Raw genomic sequence first — 16,168 nt, 5'->3', positions numbered from 1 at the left:
CCTTGGCATTGCCCACATCCTTCCTGGCACCCTGGGAAGGCCTGAAGGTGCTGGGAGGAGGCTGGACCTGAAAGCAGCAGCATTGAGGGCTCAGTCCTGCCCTTCCCTCTGTGGCTTTCCCTGGGTCTGACCAGAGAGATCCAAACCCACTGCAGGCTCTGGATGGGCTGAGGGATGTGTTGGGATGCTCTGGATGGAGTTAGGGATGTGTTGGGATGCTCTGAATGGGCTGAGGGATGTGCTGGAGAGCCCTGGATGGGCTGAGGGATGTGCTGGAGAGCCCTGGATGGGCTGAGGGATGTGCTGGAGTGCCTTGGATGGGCTCAGGGATGTGCTGGGATGCTCTGGATGGGCTCAGGGATGTGCTGGAGTGCCCTGGACGGGCTCAGGGATGTGTTGGGATGCTCTGGATGGGCTGAGGGATGTGCTGGAGTGCCCTGGATGTGCTGAGGGATGTGCTGGAGTGCCTTGGATGGGCTCAGGGATGTGCTGGGATGCTCTGGATGGGCTCAGGGATGTGTTGGGATGCTCTGGATGGGCTGAGGGATGTGTTAGGATGCTCTGGATGGGCTGAGGGATGTGCTGGAGTGCCCTGGACGGGCTCAGGGATGTGCTGGAGTGCCCTGGATGTGCTGAGGGATGTGCTGGAGTGCCCTGGACGGGCTCAGGGATGTGTTGGGATGCTCTGGATGGGCTGAGGGATGTGCTGGAGAGCCCTGGATGGGCTGAGGGATGTGTTGGGATGCTCTGGATGGAGTTAGGGATGTGTTGGGATGCTCTGAATGGGCTGAGGGATGTGCTGGAGAGCCCTGGATGGGCTGAGGGATGTGCTGGAGTGCCTTGGATGGGCTCAGGGATGTGCTGGGATGCTCTGGATGGGCTCAGGGCTGTGCTGGAGTGCCCTGGATGTGCTGAGGGATGTGCTGGAGTGCCCTGGATGGGCTCAGGGATGTGTTGGGATGCTCTGGATGGGCTCAGGGATGTGCTGGAGTGCCCTGGATGGGCTGAGGGATGTGCTGGAGTGCCCTGGATGGGCTCAGGGATGTGTTGGGATGCTCTGGATGGAGTTAGGGATGTGTTGGGATGCTCTGAATGGGCTCAGGGATGTACTGGAGACCCCTGGATGTGCTGAGGGATGTGTTGGGATGCTCTGGATGGGCTCAGGGATGTATTGGAGTGCTCTGGAAATGTGGGACATCTGCCTGGGAATTGAGCAGCTGCAGCAGCCAGTGAAGGTCATCCCAGTGAAGGACTCTGTGGGATCAGGGGGTTTATTTGGGTTTATTATTTCTGTGGCTGCTGAACTTGTAGCAAAGCTTCAGGAGAGCCCAGAACTGGAGGGATTAATTGAAGGGTGTCCAAATTTGGAAAGTGAGCTTTCTTTAATGCATTGTGTCTGAGAGAGGAGTTGTCTTAGGAAATAAAAAGGCAGTCCCAGGACTTGGCAGTGCCTCCTTTGAGGCCACAGTTGCCTTGAAAAGTGCTGCTTTTTTTTCAATCCCCATGAATTACAATTAAAATTGTGCTGTTGCAGCCTTTTTTTTCCCCCCTGACTCAATGGCTTCTACTCTCTTGTTTATAATGGTTAATAATTATAAACTTCTCAGCATTGCATCTCCAGAGGATTAGAATTGAATTGTAAATTCACGTGTGTGCCCCTGTGCCCAGCTGGGAGGGGCAGGGCTGCTGCCAAGCCCAGCCATGGGCACTGACATTGCCATCTGCAGTTCCTTTCATGTCTGTTTTTGCTGTTTGATTTCCTTTTTGCTGATAGTGGAGTGATCTGGAAGGAAAAAGGGGGTTTGTGCTGCATTGATGTGTCATTAAAGAAACACAAAGTGTCATTAAGGAAGGGGAAAAAAGGGTCACAGTGGAATTGTGGAACCACTTAGGTTGGAAAAGACCTTTAAAATCATTGGAGTCCAACTATAAACCCAACTCTGCCAAGGCCACCACTAAGCCACACCTTGAGTGTTGTGTTCAGTTCTGGGCCCCTCAGTTGAGGCAAGAGATTGAGGGGCTGGAGCGGGGCCAGAGAAGAGCAACGAGGCTGGAGAAGGGACTGGATGTGGCTCTGAGTGTCCTCTGAAACACCTCCAGGGACAGAGAATCCAACATGTCTTGATCCAACCCCACTGTGATCACCAGCCCAGGGCACAGAGTGCCAGAGTGATCCCAGTGGGGTTGGATCAAGGGTTGGACTTGGTGATCTCAGAGGTCTCTTCCAACCCAACTGAGAAGAGCAACGAGGCTGGAGAAGGGACTGGATGTGGCTCTGAGTGTCCTCTTAAACACCTCCAGGGACAAAGAATCCACCATGTCTTGATCCAACCCTACTGTGATCACCAGCCCAGGGCACTGTGTGCCCTGGGCTGGTGATCACAGTGGGGTTGGATCAAGGGTTGATGATCTCAGAGGTCTCTTCCAACCCAACTGAGAAGAGCAACGAGGCTGGAGAAGGGACTGGAGCACAAGTGCTGTGGGGAGAGGCTGAGGGAGCTGGGGGTGTTCAGCCTGGAGAAGAGGAGGCTCAGAGGTGACCTCAGCACTGTCTGGAACTGCCTGAAGGGAAGTTCTGGCCAGGTGGAGGTTGGTCTCTTCTCCCAGGCACTCTGCAATAGGACAAGGGGGCACGATGGGCTCAAGCTCTGCCAGGGGAAATTGAAGTTGGAGAGCAGAAAGAAATTCTTTGCAGAGAGAGTGCTCAGGGATTGGAATGGGCTGCCCAGAGAGGGGGTGGATTCCCCATCCCTGGAGGTTTTTCAGCTGAGCTTGGCCGTGGCACTGAGTGCCATGATCTGGTAAAGGGACTGGAGTTGGTCCAAGGGTTGGACTTGATGATCTCGGAGGTCTTTTCCAACCCAATCCATTCTGTGAAGGGACCAGAGGACTTCGAGTCTGGGCATAGGATGGGGCTGAGTCCTACCCTGGAGATGGGAAAACTTCAGGCACTGCCTGTAATGAGTTTTCCAGGGAAATACAGCTCCTTTCTTCAGAGTTAGACTCTTCTGAAATTTGTGTGCTCTGTGAAGGATGTGGCACCAAGTGCTCAATCCTGAGCATCTCCAGGACTGGAAGTGTGAGGAAAAAACTCGGGTGAAGTTCTGCCTGACAGTGGAGTGGAGGTGGAGGGGTTTGTAACATGAACCCTGACAAGAAATGTCATTAATCACCCCCTGAAAGGCAGTTTCAAACCCCCAGCTAGCAGAAAAAAAAAGCCCATTATCTGCTCTGCACTCAGGAACGAGCCTTTCAGCTGCACATGCCGAGAGAGGGGAAGTTTTGCTCCATCCCCAAAATGTTTATTTTAAGGCTTCAGGCACCTTTGGAGCACATTCCAGGGAGGTGGTTCCCTGGGCAACCAGGGTGGCACCGCTGCCCTCGGGGGGAGGATTGGCTGTGACATCTGCAGGGTGACTCAGAGCGTGGGATGACGAGCTCCTGACGCTCCAACTTCGAGGAAAGAGCAGGAACATCCAGGGGGGGGGCTGAGTGTCTTTTCAGGGAAGCTCTGATGGCAAGGACGTGATGAAGTTTAAATATATAAAGGGTTTTTTAATTACTGTTTTTATAATTGCATTTGATGTGTCGAGAAGGGGGTGTAGGTGGGTAAAAATTCATTCAATCTGTTCAGGTGAAAGCAGAAATTGGTCCACTTTTTGTGGTTGTTGCATCCAACAAGATGACAGAGAAAGGCGTGTGGTGGCTTTGAGATCATAGACAGAATCCCAGACTGTTCTGAGCTGGAAGGACCCACAAGGATCATCGAGTCCAACCCTTCAGTCAATGGCCCATACAGGGGATTGAACCCATGACCTTGGCCTTGTTACAACCAAGTTTTAACCAACTGAGCTGATCTCAGGGCTGAGAGACCCAGTCCTGCCACATGGAGGTTTCTCTGAATCTTTGTGTAATTCCAGTGGTTGTTCAGAGTTCAGTCCAGCACTTTTTGCCTTGCGGTGGTGCTGGTGGAGAAGTTGCTCCTTGTTTCTTCTTCCTGGGAGGGTGGGCAGGCCCTGGCACAGGTGCCCAGAGAAGCTGTGGCTGCCCCAGCCCTGGGAGTGTCCCAGGCCAGGTTGGACAGGGCTTGGAGCACCCTGGGCTGGTGGGAGGTGTCCCTGCCCATGGCAGGGGTGGCACTGGGGGAGGTTTAAGGTCCCTCCAACCCAAACCATTGTGTGACTCAGCAACTTAAGGAGCCTTTGGAAGGTTTCTAATCCTTTCTAGTCCTATGGGGAGAGGCTGAGGGAGCTGGGGGTGTTCAGCCTGGAGAAGAGGAGGCTCAGAGGTGACCTCAGCACTGTCTGGAACTGCCTGAAGGGAAGTTGTGGCCAGGTGGGGCTTGGTCTCTTCTCCCAGGCACTCAGCAATAGGACAAGGGGGCACGATGGGCTCAAGCTCTGCCAGGGGAAGTTGAAGTTGGAGAGCAGAAAGAAATTCTTTGCAGAGAGAGTGCTCAGGGATTGGAATGGGCTGCCCAGAGAGGGGGTGGATTCCCCATCCCTGGAGGTTTTTCAGCTGAGCTTGGCCGTGGCACTGAGTGCCATGATCTGGTAAAGGGACTGGAGTTGGACCAAGGGTTGGACTTGGTGATCTCAGAGGTCTTTTCCAACCCAATCCATTCTATCATTCTGTGATTCTGTGGATGTGGCACTGAGTGAGAATCCACCATGTCTTGATCCAACCCCACTGTGATCACCAGCCCAGGGCACTCTGTGCCCTGGGCTGGTGATCACAGTGGGGTTGGATCAAGGGTTGGACTTGATGATCTTGGAGGTCTCTTCCAACCCAACTGATTCCATGATTCTATAATCCATTCTCCCTCCTTATCTCAGCTCTGAACCTTCAGACTCTGCTCAGCAGAGACCTTTGTGTCCTCCTTGTCCACCTTCCAAAGGCAGTGAGACCCTGAGGGTGACACCCCTCAGTCTCCATCACTCTCCGAGGGGGATGACATGGAAGAGCAGGAGTTGACCTTCAACCCTGAGTTGTTCAGCTGTTAAACCTTCTCTGCAGTGGTTCTGCTGACTCAGTTTGATGTGTGGGTTTTCCCCCACTCCTGCCCCAGCCTGTGTGATGGATGCTCTCCTGCCTCCCTGGCCCCTGGTCATGGTCATGAGAACATCTTTCTTAGAGCTGCTTTTTGTTATTCATGGCAGCTACAACATGTTTTGACTCCTGAGTGCTCAGGAGACCTCTTGGAGACACTCAGAGATGGATGGTGCTTTCAGGCCCAGCCTTTTGCCTCAGATTAATGTTTGCACTTGCATTTGGTGTGATTTATCACCTCATCCCTGTGTTCAAAGGCTAAGTATGTTATGACATTATCTTTTCATTTGATTAACTCCTCTTTCAGAATATTTTGGGGCACAGATGCTGAGAGTCTGGTCAGGGGTGGCACTCAGCAATAGGACAAGGGGGCACGATGGGCTCAAGCTCTGCCAGGGGAAATTGAAGTTGGAGATCAGAAAGAAATTCTTTGCAGAGAGAGTGCTCAGGGATTGGAATGGGCTGCCCAGAGAGGGGGTGGATTCCCCATCCCTGGAGGTTTTTCAGCTGAGCTTGGCCGTGGCACTGAGTGCCATGATCTGGTAAAGGGACTGGAGTTGGACCAAGGGTTGGACTTGATGATCTCAGAGGTCTCTTCCAACCCAACTGAGAAGAGCAACGAGGCTGGAGAAGGGACTGGAGCACAAGTGCTGTGGGGAGAGGCTGAGGGAGCTGGGGGTGTTCAGCCTGGAGAAGAGGAGGCTCAGAGGTGACCTCAGCACTGTCTGGAACTGCCTGAAGGGAAGTTGTGGCCAGGTGGGGGTTGGTCTCTTCTCCCAGGCACTCAGCAATAGGACAAGGGGGCACGATGGGCTCAAGCTCTGCCAGCGGAAATTGAAGTTGGAGATGAGAAAGAAATTCTTTGCAGAGAGAGTGCTCAGGGATTGGAATAGGCTGCCCAGAGAGGGGGTGGATTCCCCATCCCTGGAGGTTTTTCAGCTGAGCTTGGCCGTGGCACTGAGTGCCATGATCTGGTAAAGGGACTGGAGTTGGACCAAGGGTTGGACTTGGTGATCTTGGAGGTCTTTTCCAACCCAATCCATTCTGTGATTCTGTTTGGTGCACATCAGGCTGGCAGGGATCTGTCTCCAGCCCTGATGGAGTTGAGAACCACCACAATGGCAGGGAGGGGTCATTGACCATCTCATTGCTCCTTTTCCTCTTCCTTTGGCAAAGAGTCGTTGAGGTTGCATCTTCTTGCTTGTGCTGCTTTCCTTTCATCATTTTGAGTTTTACACAATCCCTTCAACACAAAAACCCTCCTCAGGTGTTGGGAAAAGCCTTTCTGAGAGGGAACACAGGAACCCTGATGTTTCATGGTGAAAAAAACCCCAAACCTCTTCCACATTTCAGGCAGCAGGACCCTGGTCCAGCCCCTGTGACACTGCACGGGGTGGACTGGGGGGAAGGAGAGGGAATAAATGATCTGACACGTGGTTTGACTGTTGAGTCTTGTCCCAGCCCTCCCCAGCCCAGTGACCTGAAGGGAATGGGAAATCGTTGGGATGAGCACTAATTACAGGAGAGCAGCAATTTGGCCCATTGGTTGCCATGGAAACCATTGACTGTCCTCACTGGAGGATGGGGCTGGTTCCTTGTGCCCAATCAAGGGGTGGAAACAGCTGCAGAATGAACTCTTGGACTTAAAAACCAAGCTCCAGTCTGGTCTGGAGTTCTGGTTCTGAGGGAGGAATGTTGAAGGCATTGGTAGAATTCCAGGTGTGAATCCATTTGGCCATCAGGGATGGTGGAGTTTGGAGAACTGTGCTCAGAATTTGGGGTTTGTTGAGTCCTCTTGTCAAAGGGGAGATGCTCAGGAGAAGAAATGGAAATTATGTGAATCCCAGAGGTTATTGCCTTGTGTTTTAACTGTTATTTAAATTACTGGAGATCTCATGATATTCTTGAAGCCTCTTGGTGTGATCCATGAACAACCAACTTCCCTCATAACCCACAGTTTGGGTTCATCTCTGGGGGAAAAATAAGGCAAAAAGGAAGGGAAAAGGCTCGGGGTGATCCCAGTTCCACTTCTGGGAAGAACTTTGAAGTGTTGTGGCCCCTGAGGTGTTTCACATCAGACACTTGAGCAGCAGAGGTTCCTGCAGCTCATCCAGGTGGATCCCAGAGCATCCAAGGTCTTGTTTTGCCTCCTCAAGCAGCAGCTCTTGTTTCCCTGCTGTTGGGAAACAGCTTTTTGTGCTGACACTTCAGCTTATTGAATATTTAGGCCTTTCTGTCTTGCCAGGGAGTAACTTTGAACCCAACAACTCAGCCCCTGCAGTGTCAGCCTGGGGGGATCAGTGGAGAACCCCCTTCTCCTCCTCATCTCAGCAAGTCACAGATTTCTTGTTTGGTTGAGTGACTCCTGCCAGAGGAGTTTCCTCTTCCAGGGTGTTGTTTGTTTGAAAGCAAGGGCAGCCCACACTGAGGCTTCCAGTTCATGGAATCCCAGACTGGTTTGGGTTGGAAGGGACCCTGAAAGATCATCCACTCATGGGCAGGGACACCTTCCACAGCCCAGGGTGCTCCAAGCCCTGTCCAACCTGGCCTGGGACACTCCCAGGGCTGGGGCAGCCACAGCTTCTCTGGGCACCTGTGCCAGGGCCTGCCCACCCTCCCAGCCAGGAATTCCTTCCCAATATCCCATCTATCCCTGCCCTCTGGCAGTGGGAAGCCATTCCCTGTGTCCTGTCCCTCCATCCCTTGTCCCCAGTCCCTCTCCAGCTCTCCTGGAGCCCCTTTGGGCACTGGAAGGGGCTCTGAGATTTCTGCCTCTAAACCCAGCTTTGAACATTCTCCAACTCCATGGAATCACAGGATTCCAGAATGGTTTGGGATGGAGGGAAACTTAAGGATCCCACCCCTGCCCTGGGCAGGGACACCTCCCACCAGCCCAGGGTGCTCCAAGCCCTGTCCAACCTGGCCTGGGACACTCCCAGGGCTGGGGCAGCCACAGCTTCTCTGGGCACCTGTGCCAGGACCTGCCCACCCTCCCAGGGAAGGATTTATTCCTAGTCTCTAATCCTGCCCTAGGTCAGTCTGAAGTCACTATTGCAGGGGTGGGGTTTGCAGGAATGCCTCTAAATTCTGTCTTTTGAGACCATCCCCATTCCTGGAAGTGTTGAAGGCCAGGCTGGATGGGATTTGGAGCACCTGTTTTGCTCCAGGATCGTGTTCCAGTGATGACTCTTTGTGCCACTTTGGGTGTAGAACGTTGTGCTTTGGCTGCAGAGAAAGGGGAGGATTAGGCAAGTTCAGGGACTTCCAGGGGATGAGGTCCATGGGGTGGTGGCAGGTCCTGGTCCCTCAGCCCAGGGCAGACCTCCAGCACTGTCCCTCCTTGCTCAAACACCTTGTTCCTCCTCAAACACCTTCTTATCACCTCTTCTGCAAGTGGCTCCATCTTCAACCCCTTGATTGGCCAAATACATCCAAATCACCTGTTAAGGAAGGGCCAAAGACTTGGCTGAGAATGGAATGTCCCTTTGTCATTCACCAGAGTCACTGGGCCTTCTAATGACAAAGAACTTCCCTGGAATTTCACTCTGGAGCAATTCCAGTTCTGCCTTAGGTCAGAGGACTTGATTTATCTCCAACCTAATTCATTCTGTAAAGGTCCAAAGTCTCCAGTCTCAGACCCAGAAATGAGATTGCAAAGTTACCAAGGATTATTTTTGACCCTTTTTAGGTCTCAGGTAACAAATCTCTCTCCCACTCACCTTCTGCTTAATTTCTTCAGAACTATTTATTACCCTTGGTCTTCAAAGGAATCTGCTGCCAGAGGATCACCCCAGTGAGATGTTCAGTTGACTTTCCACCTTCAGCAGGAGGGTACAATGTGCCCTTTGCCCTCCCAGCAGTGCTGCCCCCTCAGTGGGAAGGCTCTGCTGTTTCTCAGGCTCTTCCTGAGTGCCACGGGAGTTCTGTCTGCCCTCACTGGTTATGATTCCCAATTCTGGCCAGATTGTCCCTTTTTTGGGGGGGAAAGGCCCTTCAGCACTGCCAGAGGTGGAGGATTCTGCCTGGCACCCTGGATTTGGGCATCACTTCAGGCTGGTTCCTCCTGTGGGGGTGCTGGTCCTGCTCAGCACTGTCAGGCTGGGCTAGGTGTGTGTGGGCAACCATGGGGCAGTCTCAGGGTGGTGCCAGCCTGACTGGTGGTGCCATCCTGACTGCTGGTGACAGCTCTGTCCTGCTGGTGACAGCTCTGTCCTGGTGGTGCCAGCCTGACAGGTGGTGACAGCCTGCCCTGGTGGTGCCAGCCTGACTGGTGGTGACAACCTGACTGGTGGTGACAGCTCTGTCCTGGTGGTGCCAACCTGACTGGTGGTGGCATCCTGCCCTGGTGGTGCCAGCCTGCCCTGGTGGTGCCAGCCTGACTGGTGGTGACAGCTCTGTCCTGGTGGTGCCAGCCTGCCTGATGGTGACAGCATTGTCCTGGTGGTGCCAGCCTGACTGGTGGTGCCATCCTGCCCTGGTGGTGCCAGCCTGACTGGTGGTGCCTGACTGGTGGTGACAGCATTGTCCTGGTGGTGTCAACCTGCCCTGGTGGTGCCAGCCGGACTGGTGCTGCCAGCCTGACTGGTGGTGACAGCCTGACTGGTGGTGACAGCTCTGTCCTGGTGGTGATAGCCTGCCCTGGTGGTGCCAGCCGGACTGGTGGTGCCAGCCTGACTGATGGTGCCAGCCTGACTGGTGGTGCCAGCCTGACTGGTGGTGACAGCCTGCCCTGGTGGTGCCAGCCTGCCCTGGTGGTGCCATCCTGACTGGTGATGCTAGCTCTGCCCTGGTGGTGCCAGCCTGACTGGTGGGGCCAGCCTGACTGATGGTGATAGCTCTGTCCTGGTGGTGCCAGCTCTGCCCTGGTGGTGCCAGCTCTGCCCTGGTGGTGCCATCCTGACTGGTGGTGCCAACCTGCCCTGGTGGTGCCAGCCTGACCGGTGGTGCCAGCCTGACTGGTGGTGCCAGCCTTTTCCCCTTTGACTTGGGCTCCTGCTTGCAGTGCTCTCAATGTCTTCACAAACCTCATCTTCCCTTCTGGCTCCCGGAGCTCTTCAGGCACAGTTTAATTAGGAGTTGGCCTTGCCTTGGGTTCATGCCTGTCCTGAGTGGACACCTTGGGATGCTGAGCGAGGCAGAAGGGAAGGAGATGGTGGTTTGTGGACTTGTTCCCCATGGCTGTGCTGGTTGGTGACCACTGTGACCAACCAGAGCTGCCCCTTTCCTGCTGGCTCAGACCTTCATTCCCAAATCCTCCACAGTCTGGGGGAAACACTCAACAACTCCACTTCTTCTTTCCCCACCATGCTTTGGGATGCTGTTGGTTGTTTCTGCTCTTCCTGGAGGCAAAGCCCTCCATGTTCACAGCAGGTGGGGTGGTTGCATTTGGGGGGAGCTTTGCCATCATTTTATAAGCCTGATTTCCATGTCCTGGTGGGTGAACTCCTTGAGCTGGAGCAATGCCATGGGGAGCTGCTCCTGAGGGAAAACAGCAGCTCTCTGAAAGCCACCCCATGACTTGTGGTGTCCTGCTGGTTGCTGTGACTCCCTCACCTTCCCCAGGCCTCCAGAACAAGAACTTCTTTGTTCTTGCCCAGCCTGGCTGTGAAATGTGGTGTCCCTGTCCTGTCTGCTCCTCTCCTGGAGACCTGAAGAGAGGAGAACAATTTGCTCATGAAATCATAGAATAACAGAATCCTAGAATGGATTGGGTTAGAAAAGACCTCTGAGACCATCAAGTCCAACCCTTGGTCCAACTCCAGTCCCTTTACCAGATCATGGCACTCAGTGCCACGGCCAAGCTCAGCTGAAAAACCTCCAGGGATGGGGAATCCACCCCCTCTCTGGGCAGCCCATTCCAATCCCTGAGCACTCTCTCTGCAAAGAATTTCTTTCTCATCTCCAACTTCAATTTCCCCTGGCAGAGCTTGAGCCCATCGTGCCCCCTGGTCCTATTGCTGAGTGCCTGGGAGAAGAGACCAACCCCCAGCTGGCCACAACTTCCCTTCAGGCAGTTCCAGACAGTGCTGAGGTCACCTCTGAGCCTCCTCTTCTCCAGGCTGAACACCCCCAGCTCCCTCAGCCTCTCCCCACAGCACTTGTGCTCCAGTCCCTTCTCCAGCCTCGTTGCTCTTCTCAGTTGGGTTGGAAGAGACCTCTGAGATCACCAAGTCCAACCCTTGATCCAACCCCACTGGGATCACTCTGGCACTCTGTGCCCTGGGCTGGTGATCACAGTGGGGTTGGATCAAGACATGTTGGATTCTCTGTCCCTGGAGATGTTTCAGAGGACACTCAGAGCCACATCCAGTCCCTTCTCCAGCCTCGTTGCTCTTCTCTGGCCCCGCTCCAGCCCCTCAATCTCTTTCCTCAACTGAGGGGCCCAGAACTGAACACAACACTCAAGGTGTGGCCTCCCCAAGGCAGAGTCCAGGGGAAGGGTCACTGCCCTGGGCCTGCTGGCCACACTAGTTTGGATCCAGGCCAGGATCCCATTGGCCTTCTTGGCCACCTGGGCATGTGGTGTCCCTGTCCTGTCTGCTCCTCTCTTGGGGACCTGAAGAGAGGAGAACAATTTGCTCACCACCTCCTGGACCACAGCAGAGTTTCTGCTTCATTAAGAGGAATTTTTGACCTTCTATGTTACTAATTTTTGACTCCCAATGACTTGAAAAGGATTCGAGTCCCAACATGACCACCCTGGGTCCCCCTTGAGCCTCCTTTTCTCCAGCTGAGCCCCCCCCAGGTCCTTCAGGATTTCTCCAGCCCCTTCCCAGCTCCATTCCTTTCCCTTCTCCAGCCTCTCCATGTCCTTCTTGTCCTGATGGGTCCAAACCACCCCCAGGGCTGCACAAAAATAGACATTTATAATGTTATATATGGACAACCTTCATCCCTCGGCGCTTAAATTTTTATAAACCTCTTCTGGATGTAAACAAGACTAATAAAAAAAAAAATCTTCCATTAATTCTGAGATTAGGGAGATGTGCAGGAATGGTCAAGGACGTTTTCCAAATGCAGCTCAAGTGTATCCAGAATAATTGAAAGCAGATGTGCAGAACGAGGGGACAGATTGAGGTCACATGGAGAGGGGGAAGGCATTGGATGAAACTCTGCAGTTATGTAATTGAAGATCAAAATCCAAAGTGGTATCATTTATTTCTGGCCTTCCAGAGGTGCTGGATCTTTGCACAGACCTGTTCTATTTTTTTCTTGGCTAATTTAAGAATTTTTGATTTTTTTTTTTTTTTTTAAAGTTGGATCAGTCTCATATTCAGGTAAATTCCTGGATGGTGCCACTCAGGGAACTGTTCCCCATTTCTCCTTGTTAAGGCACTCCCTGAAATAGATTTCAGATGGTTTTGGAAGTCAAAGTAGAGCCATTAAAGCCCAAATATTCCCTGGAGTGCAGCTCATTGTTGGTGTCTCCAGGGGCACTGCCCTCCATCGTTTATCTGCAATTAGATGATGGTGCCCGTCAAACCAATCACAGAATGACCAAGGAAATCATCAGAAAAATCTCATTTCTTTGTAAGCAATTGCAGCTGAAATCTGTGGCAAGAAGCAGCTGAAAGGAGGGGCCAAGAAACTCCGTTTGGAAATCATCGTGGACAAAACCATTGCACGTTTCTTGAAAAGAGCAAACCCAAGAACTGCTGGAAAATGATACTTTTGATTTTCAAGGAATGCTCTGAGCATTTCTGAGCCTTTAGAAACTCCATCCTGCTGCCTCTGGCAGGGGTGTCAGAGCTGAGCCCTTCCAAAATCTGGAGGGGGTTTGGAGGTAAGATGGGAAAGAACTGTCAGGTCGCCCCAAAATTGCTCCTAAATCAGGTTAAATTCCAGGCTGAACTGTCGGTGTGTTTAAAGTGGGTTGAATTTTTTGAAGGGAGGAAGGATGGGGGGGGTATAAATTGCTTGACAAGCTCAGGTTGTAACGTTTCTAATTTGCATTTTTTTTTTGCAGTTGAGTTGGGAAAAAAAAAGGCATTAACTTAAAAGGGTGGCAGAAGGAGCTGCAAAGTGTGGGGGTGGGATCTGCTGAATTGTTTAAAATCGGGGATGAAAGAGGTGGATGAAAGCCTTGGGTATCTCCACCCTTTCTGAATACCTGAATGTTGGATTTAATTATTAGCAGTAATTAGTTAAGTGGGGTGTTTGGAATGGTCCTTGCAGGATCAAGCAGGTGAGGAGCACTCAGCAGGTTGGTGGTGGAGATGCTCCATCTCCAGGTTTTTTTCTCCTTCATTCCAGGTTTTCCTTCACCCCAGGGAGCTGCACTGACCTCAGTGCTGGTCCAGCCCTGCTCCCACCCCCCCTTGGGGTGATCCATGATCAGTCAGTCCATCCATGGATCAATCCATGGATCCCCAGCAGCTCTGCTGGCCACAGCCTGCCCTGTCTTTGGCTCTACTTGGCCAAAGGACCTCCCAGACCCCCAATTTCATGAACCTTCTGCTGCTCTCCATGCCCATCCCACCCTCTTGTGGCATCTGCTCCAGTGGGATTCCACACCTTGAGTGTTGTGTTCAGTTCTGGGCCCCTCAGCTCAGGAAAGAGATTGAGGGGCTGGAGAGGGGCCAGAGAAGGACAATGGAGGTGGAGAAGGGACTGGATGTGGCTCTGAGTCTCCTCTTAAACACCTCCAGGGACAAAGAATCCAACATGTCTTGATCCAACCCCACTGTGATCACCAGCCCAGGGCACTGTGTGCCCTGGGCTGGTGATCACAGTAGGGTTGGATCAAGGGTTAATGATCTCAGAGGTCTCTTCCAACCCAACTGAGAAGAGCAACGAGGCTGGAGAAGGGACTGGAGCACAAGTGCTGTGGGGAGAGGCTGAGGGAGCTGGGGGTGTTCAGCCTGGAGAAGAGGAGGCTCAGAGGTGACCTCAGCACTGTCTGGAAGTGCCTGAAGGGAAGTTCTGGCCAGGTGGGGGTTGGTCTCTTCTCCCAGGCACTCAGCAATAGGACAAGGGGGCACGATGGGCTCAAGCTCTGCCAGGGGAAATTGAAGTTGGAGATGAGAAAGAAATTCTTTGCAGAGAGAGTGCTCAGGCATTGGAATGGGCTGCCCAGAGAGGGGGTGGATTCCCCATCCCTGGAGGTTTTTCAGCTGAGCTTGGCCGTGGCACTGAGTGCCATGATCTGGTAAAGGGACTGGAGTTGGACCAAGGGTTGGACTCGATGATCTGGGAGGTCTTTTCCAACCCAACCCATTCTATGAGTCTGTGATTCAGTCCAGAAGCAAAAGAAATAGTGAGGAAAGAACCTGCTCAAGAGGAGGAGTAATCACATTTTCTTGTTCCTTTTAGTTTCATAGGTCATGGAATGGTTTGGGTTGGAAGGAACCTTAAAGCCCATCCAGTGCCACCCTCTGGGACCTGTCCCACTAGCCCAGGGTGTTCCAAAACCTGGATGGGACAGGGATGGGACAATCTGAACAGAACACACCTCTCCTTGTCTGTGATCACCTTTCAAAGCCACTTCCCTTGGCATTGCCTTTGCACCCACTGATACATTTACTGAAAAAAAATGCCTTTTCTAACCATGACTAAAAATTATTCCTTAATAATTTTATGGAGAAACTTCCTCCCCACCTGGACTTGGCTGTGTTTAATTGGAAGGCAAGAGCTGCAAACCTGGAGTCAGCATTTCAGGTGCTGAAGTCAGAGATTTATGAGCTGTTTGCCACCAGTCCAAGGCCTCTGATCACAGATCAACCTGCAGAGCACAAACACATTGCAGGGAGCTGCTTATTTCTAATGGCATAAATCAAAATCCATGGAAAGCTCCAAGACAGATTAGTCTCCAAAGCTGCAGCCTGGTTGGAAGCAGAAGGTAATTTGTCCAAAGGAGTACAGGAATTATTTATTATTTTATTGGAAGAAAAATGGAAGCAACCAGCCTTGCTTTGCACTGCAAAACCCCTGGTTTTCTTATGAGGAGAGGCTGAGGGAGCTGGGGGTGTTGAGCCTGGAGAAGAGGAGGCTCAGAGGTGACCTCAGCACTGTCTGGAACTCCCTGAAGGGAAGTTCTGGCCGGGATGGGGGGGGTTGGTCTCTTCTCCCAGGTAACCAGCAGTAGAACAAGGGGGCACAGCTGAAGCTCTGCCGGGGGAGGTTTAGGTTGGATATCATGAAGAAATTCTTTGCAGAGAGAGTGCTCAGGGATTGGAATGGGCTGCCCAGAGAGGGGGTGGATTCCCCACCCCTGGAGGTTTTTCAGCTGAGCTTGGCTGTGGCACTGAGTGCCATGATCTGGTAAAGGGACTGGAGTTGGACCAAGGGTTGCACTTGATCTCGGAGGTCTCTTCCAGCCCAACTGAGAAGGGAAAACAACGAGGCTGGAGAAGGGACTGGAGCACAAGTGCTGTGGGGAGAGGCTGAGGGAGCTGGGGGTGTTGAGCCTGGAGAAGAGGAGGCTCAGAGGTGACCTCAGCACTGTCTGGAACTGCCTGAAGGGAAGTTCTGGCCAAGTGGGGGTTGGTCTCTTCTTCCAGGTAACCAGCAGTAGAACAAGGGGGCACAAGCTGAAGCTCTGCCAGGAGAGGTTTAGGTTGGGTATCACAAAGAAATTCTTTGCAGAGAGAGTGCTCAGGGATTGGAATGGGCTGCCCAGAGAGGGGGTGGATTCCCCATCCCTGGAGGTTTTTCAACTGAGCTTGGCCATGGCACTGAGTGCCATGATCTGGTGGTGACAGTGGGGTTGGGTCAAGAGTTGGACTTGATGATCTCGTAGGTGTCTTCCAACCCAACTGATTCTCTGATTCTTCCTCTCCAGGGGACACTGAGCAGGAGCTGGGACCTCCTCCGTCCGTCGATGAGGCAGCGAACACACTCATGACTCGCCTGGGCTTCCTCCTGGGAGAGAAAGTCACGGAGGTTCAGCCAGGGCCCCAGTACAGCATGGAGGTGCAGGATGAGAACCAGGTATGCCCCTGAGCCCTGCTGGCATGGGTTGGGATGGGCATGGGGCATGGGAGAGGGTGGGCAAACCCTGATTCCGTGGCACCAAAGTGTCCCGTGGCAGTGCTGAGGTGGAGGTGGTGGCATCTCCTCATCCATTGGTGGCATCTCCTTATCCATTGGTGGCATCTCCTCATCCATTGGTGGCATCTCC

The 16,168-nt window shown here is 52.8% G+C and overlaps 1 protein-coding gene across 6 annotated transcripts in view; it reads left to right on the top strand.

The window, feature by feature from the left end:
• The window catches only part of TANC2 (tetratricopeptide repeat, ankyrin repeat and coiled-coil containing 2), a 216,432-nt gene that overhangs the window by 98,451 nt on the left and 101,813 nt on the right, over window positions 1–16,168 (top strand). For all 6 annotated transcript variants that reach the window (XR_011699673.1, XM_071577333.1, XM_071577335.1 and 3 more), the window contains one exon: window positions 15,830–15,978. Coding sequence is in view for 5 of the 6 variants with exons in the window: in XM_071577333.1 (XP_071433434.1) it covers window positions 15,830–15,978 (149 nt within the window). In the remaining variant the exon portion in view is untranslated. The remainder of the gene's footprint in view (window positions 1–15,829; window positions 15,979–16,168) is intronic.

The sequence above is a fragment of the Pithys albifrons genome, chromosome 25, assembly GCF_047495875.1.
Source record: "Pithys albifrons albifrons isolate INPA30051 chromosome 25, PitAlb_v1, whole genome shotgun sequence".
In the NCBI taxonomy this organism is placed as follows: Eukaryota; Metazoa; Chordata; class Aves; order Passeriformes; family Thamnophilidae; genus Pithys; species Pithys albifrons.
Note: the sequence above shows the minus strand (reverse complement) of the source record. Positions and strands in the feature narration are given on the sequence as shown.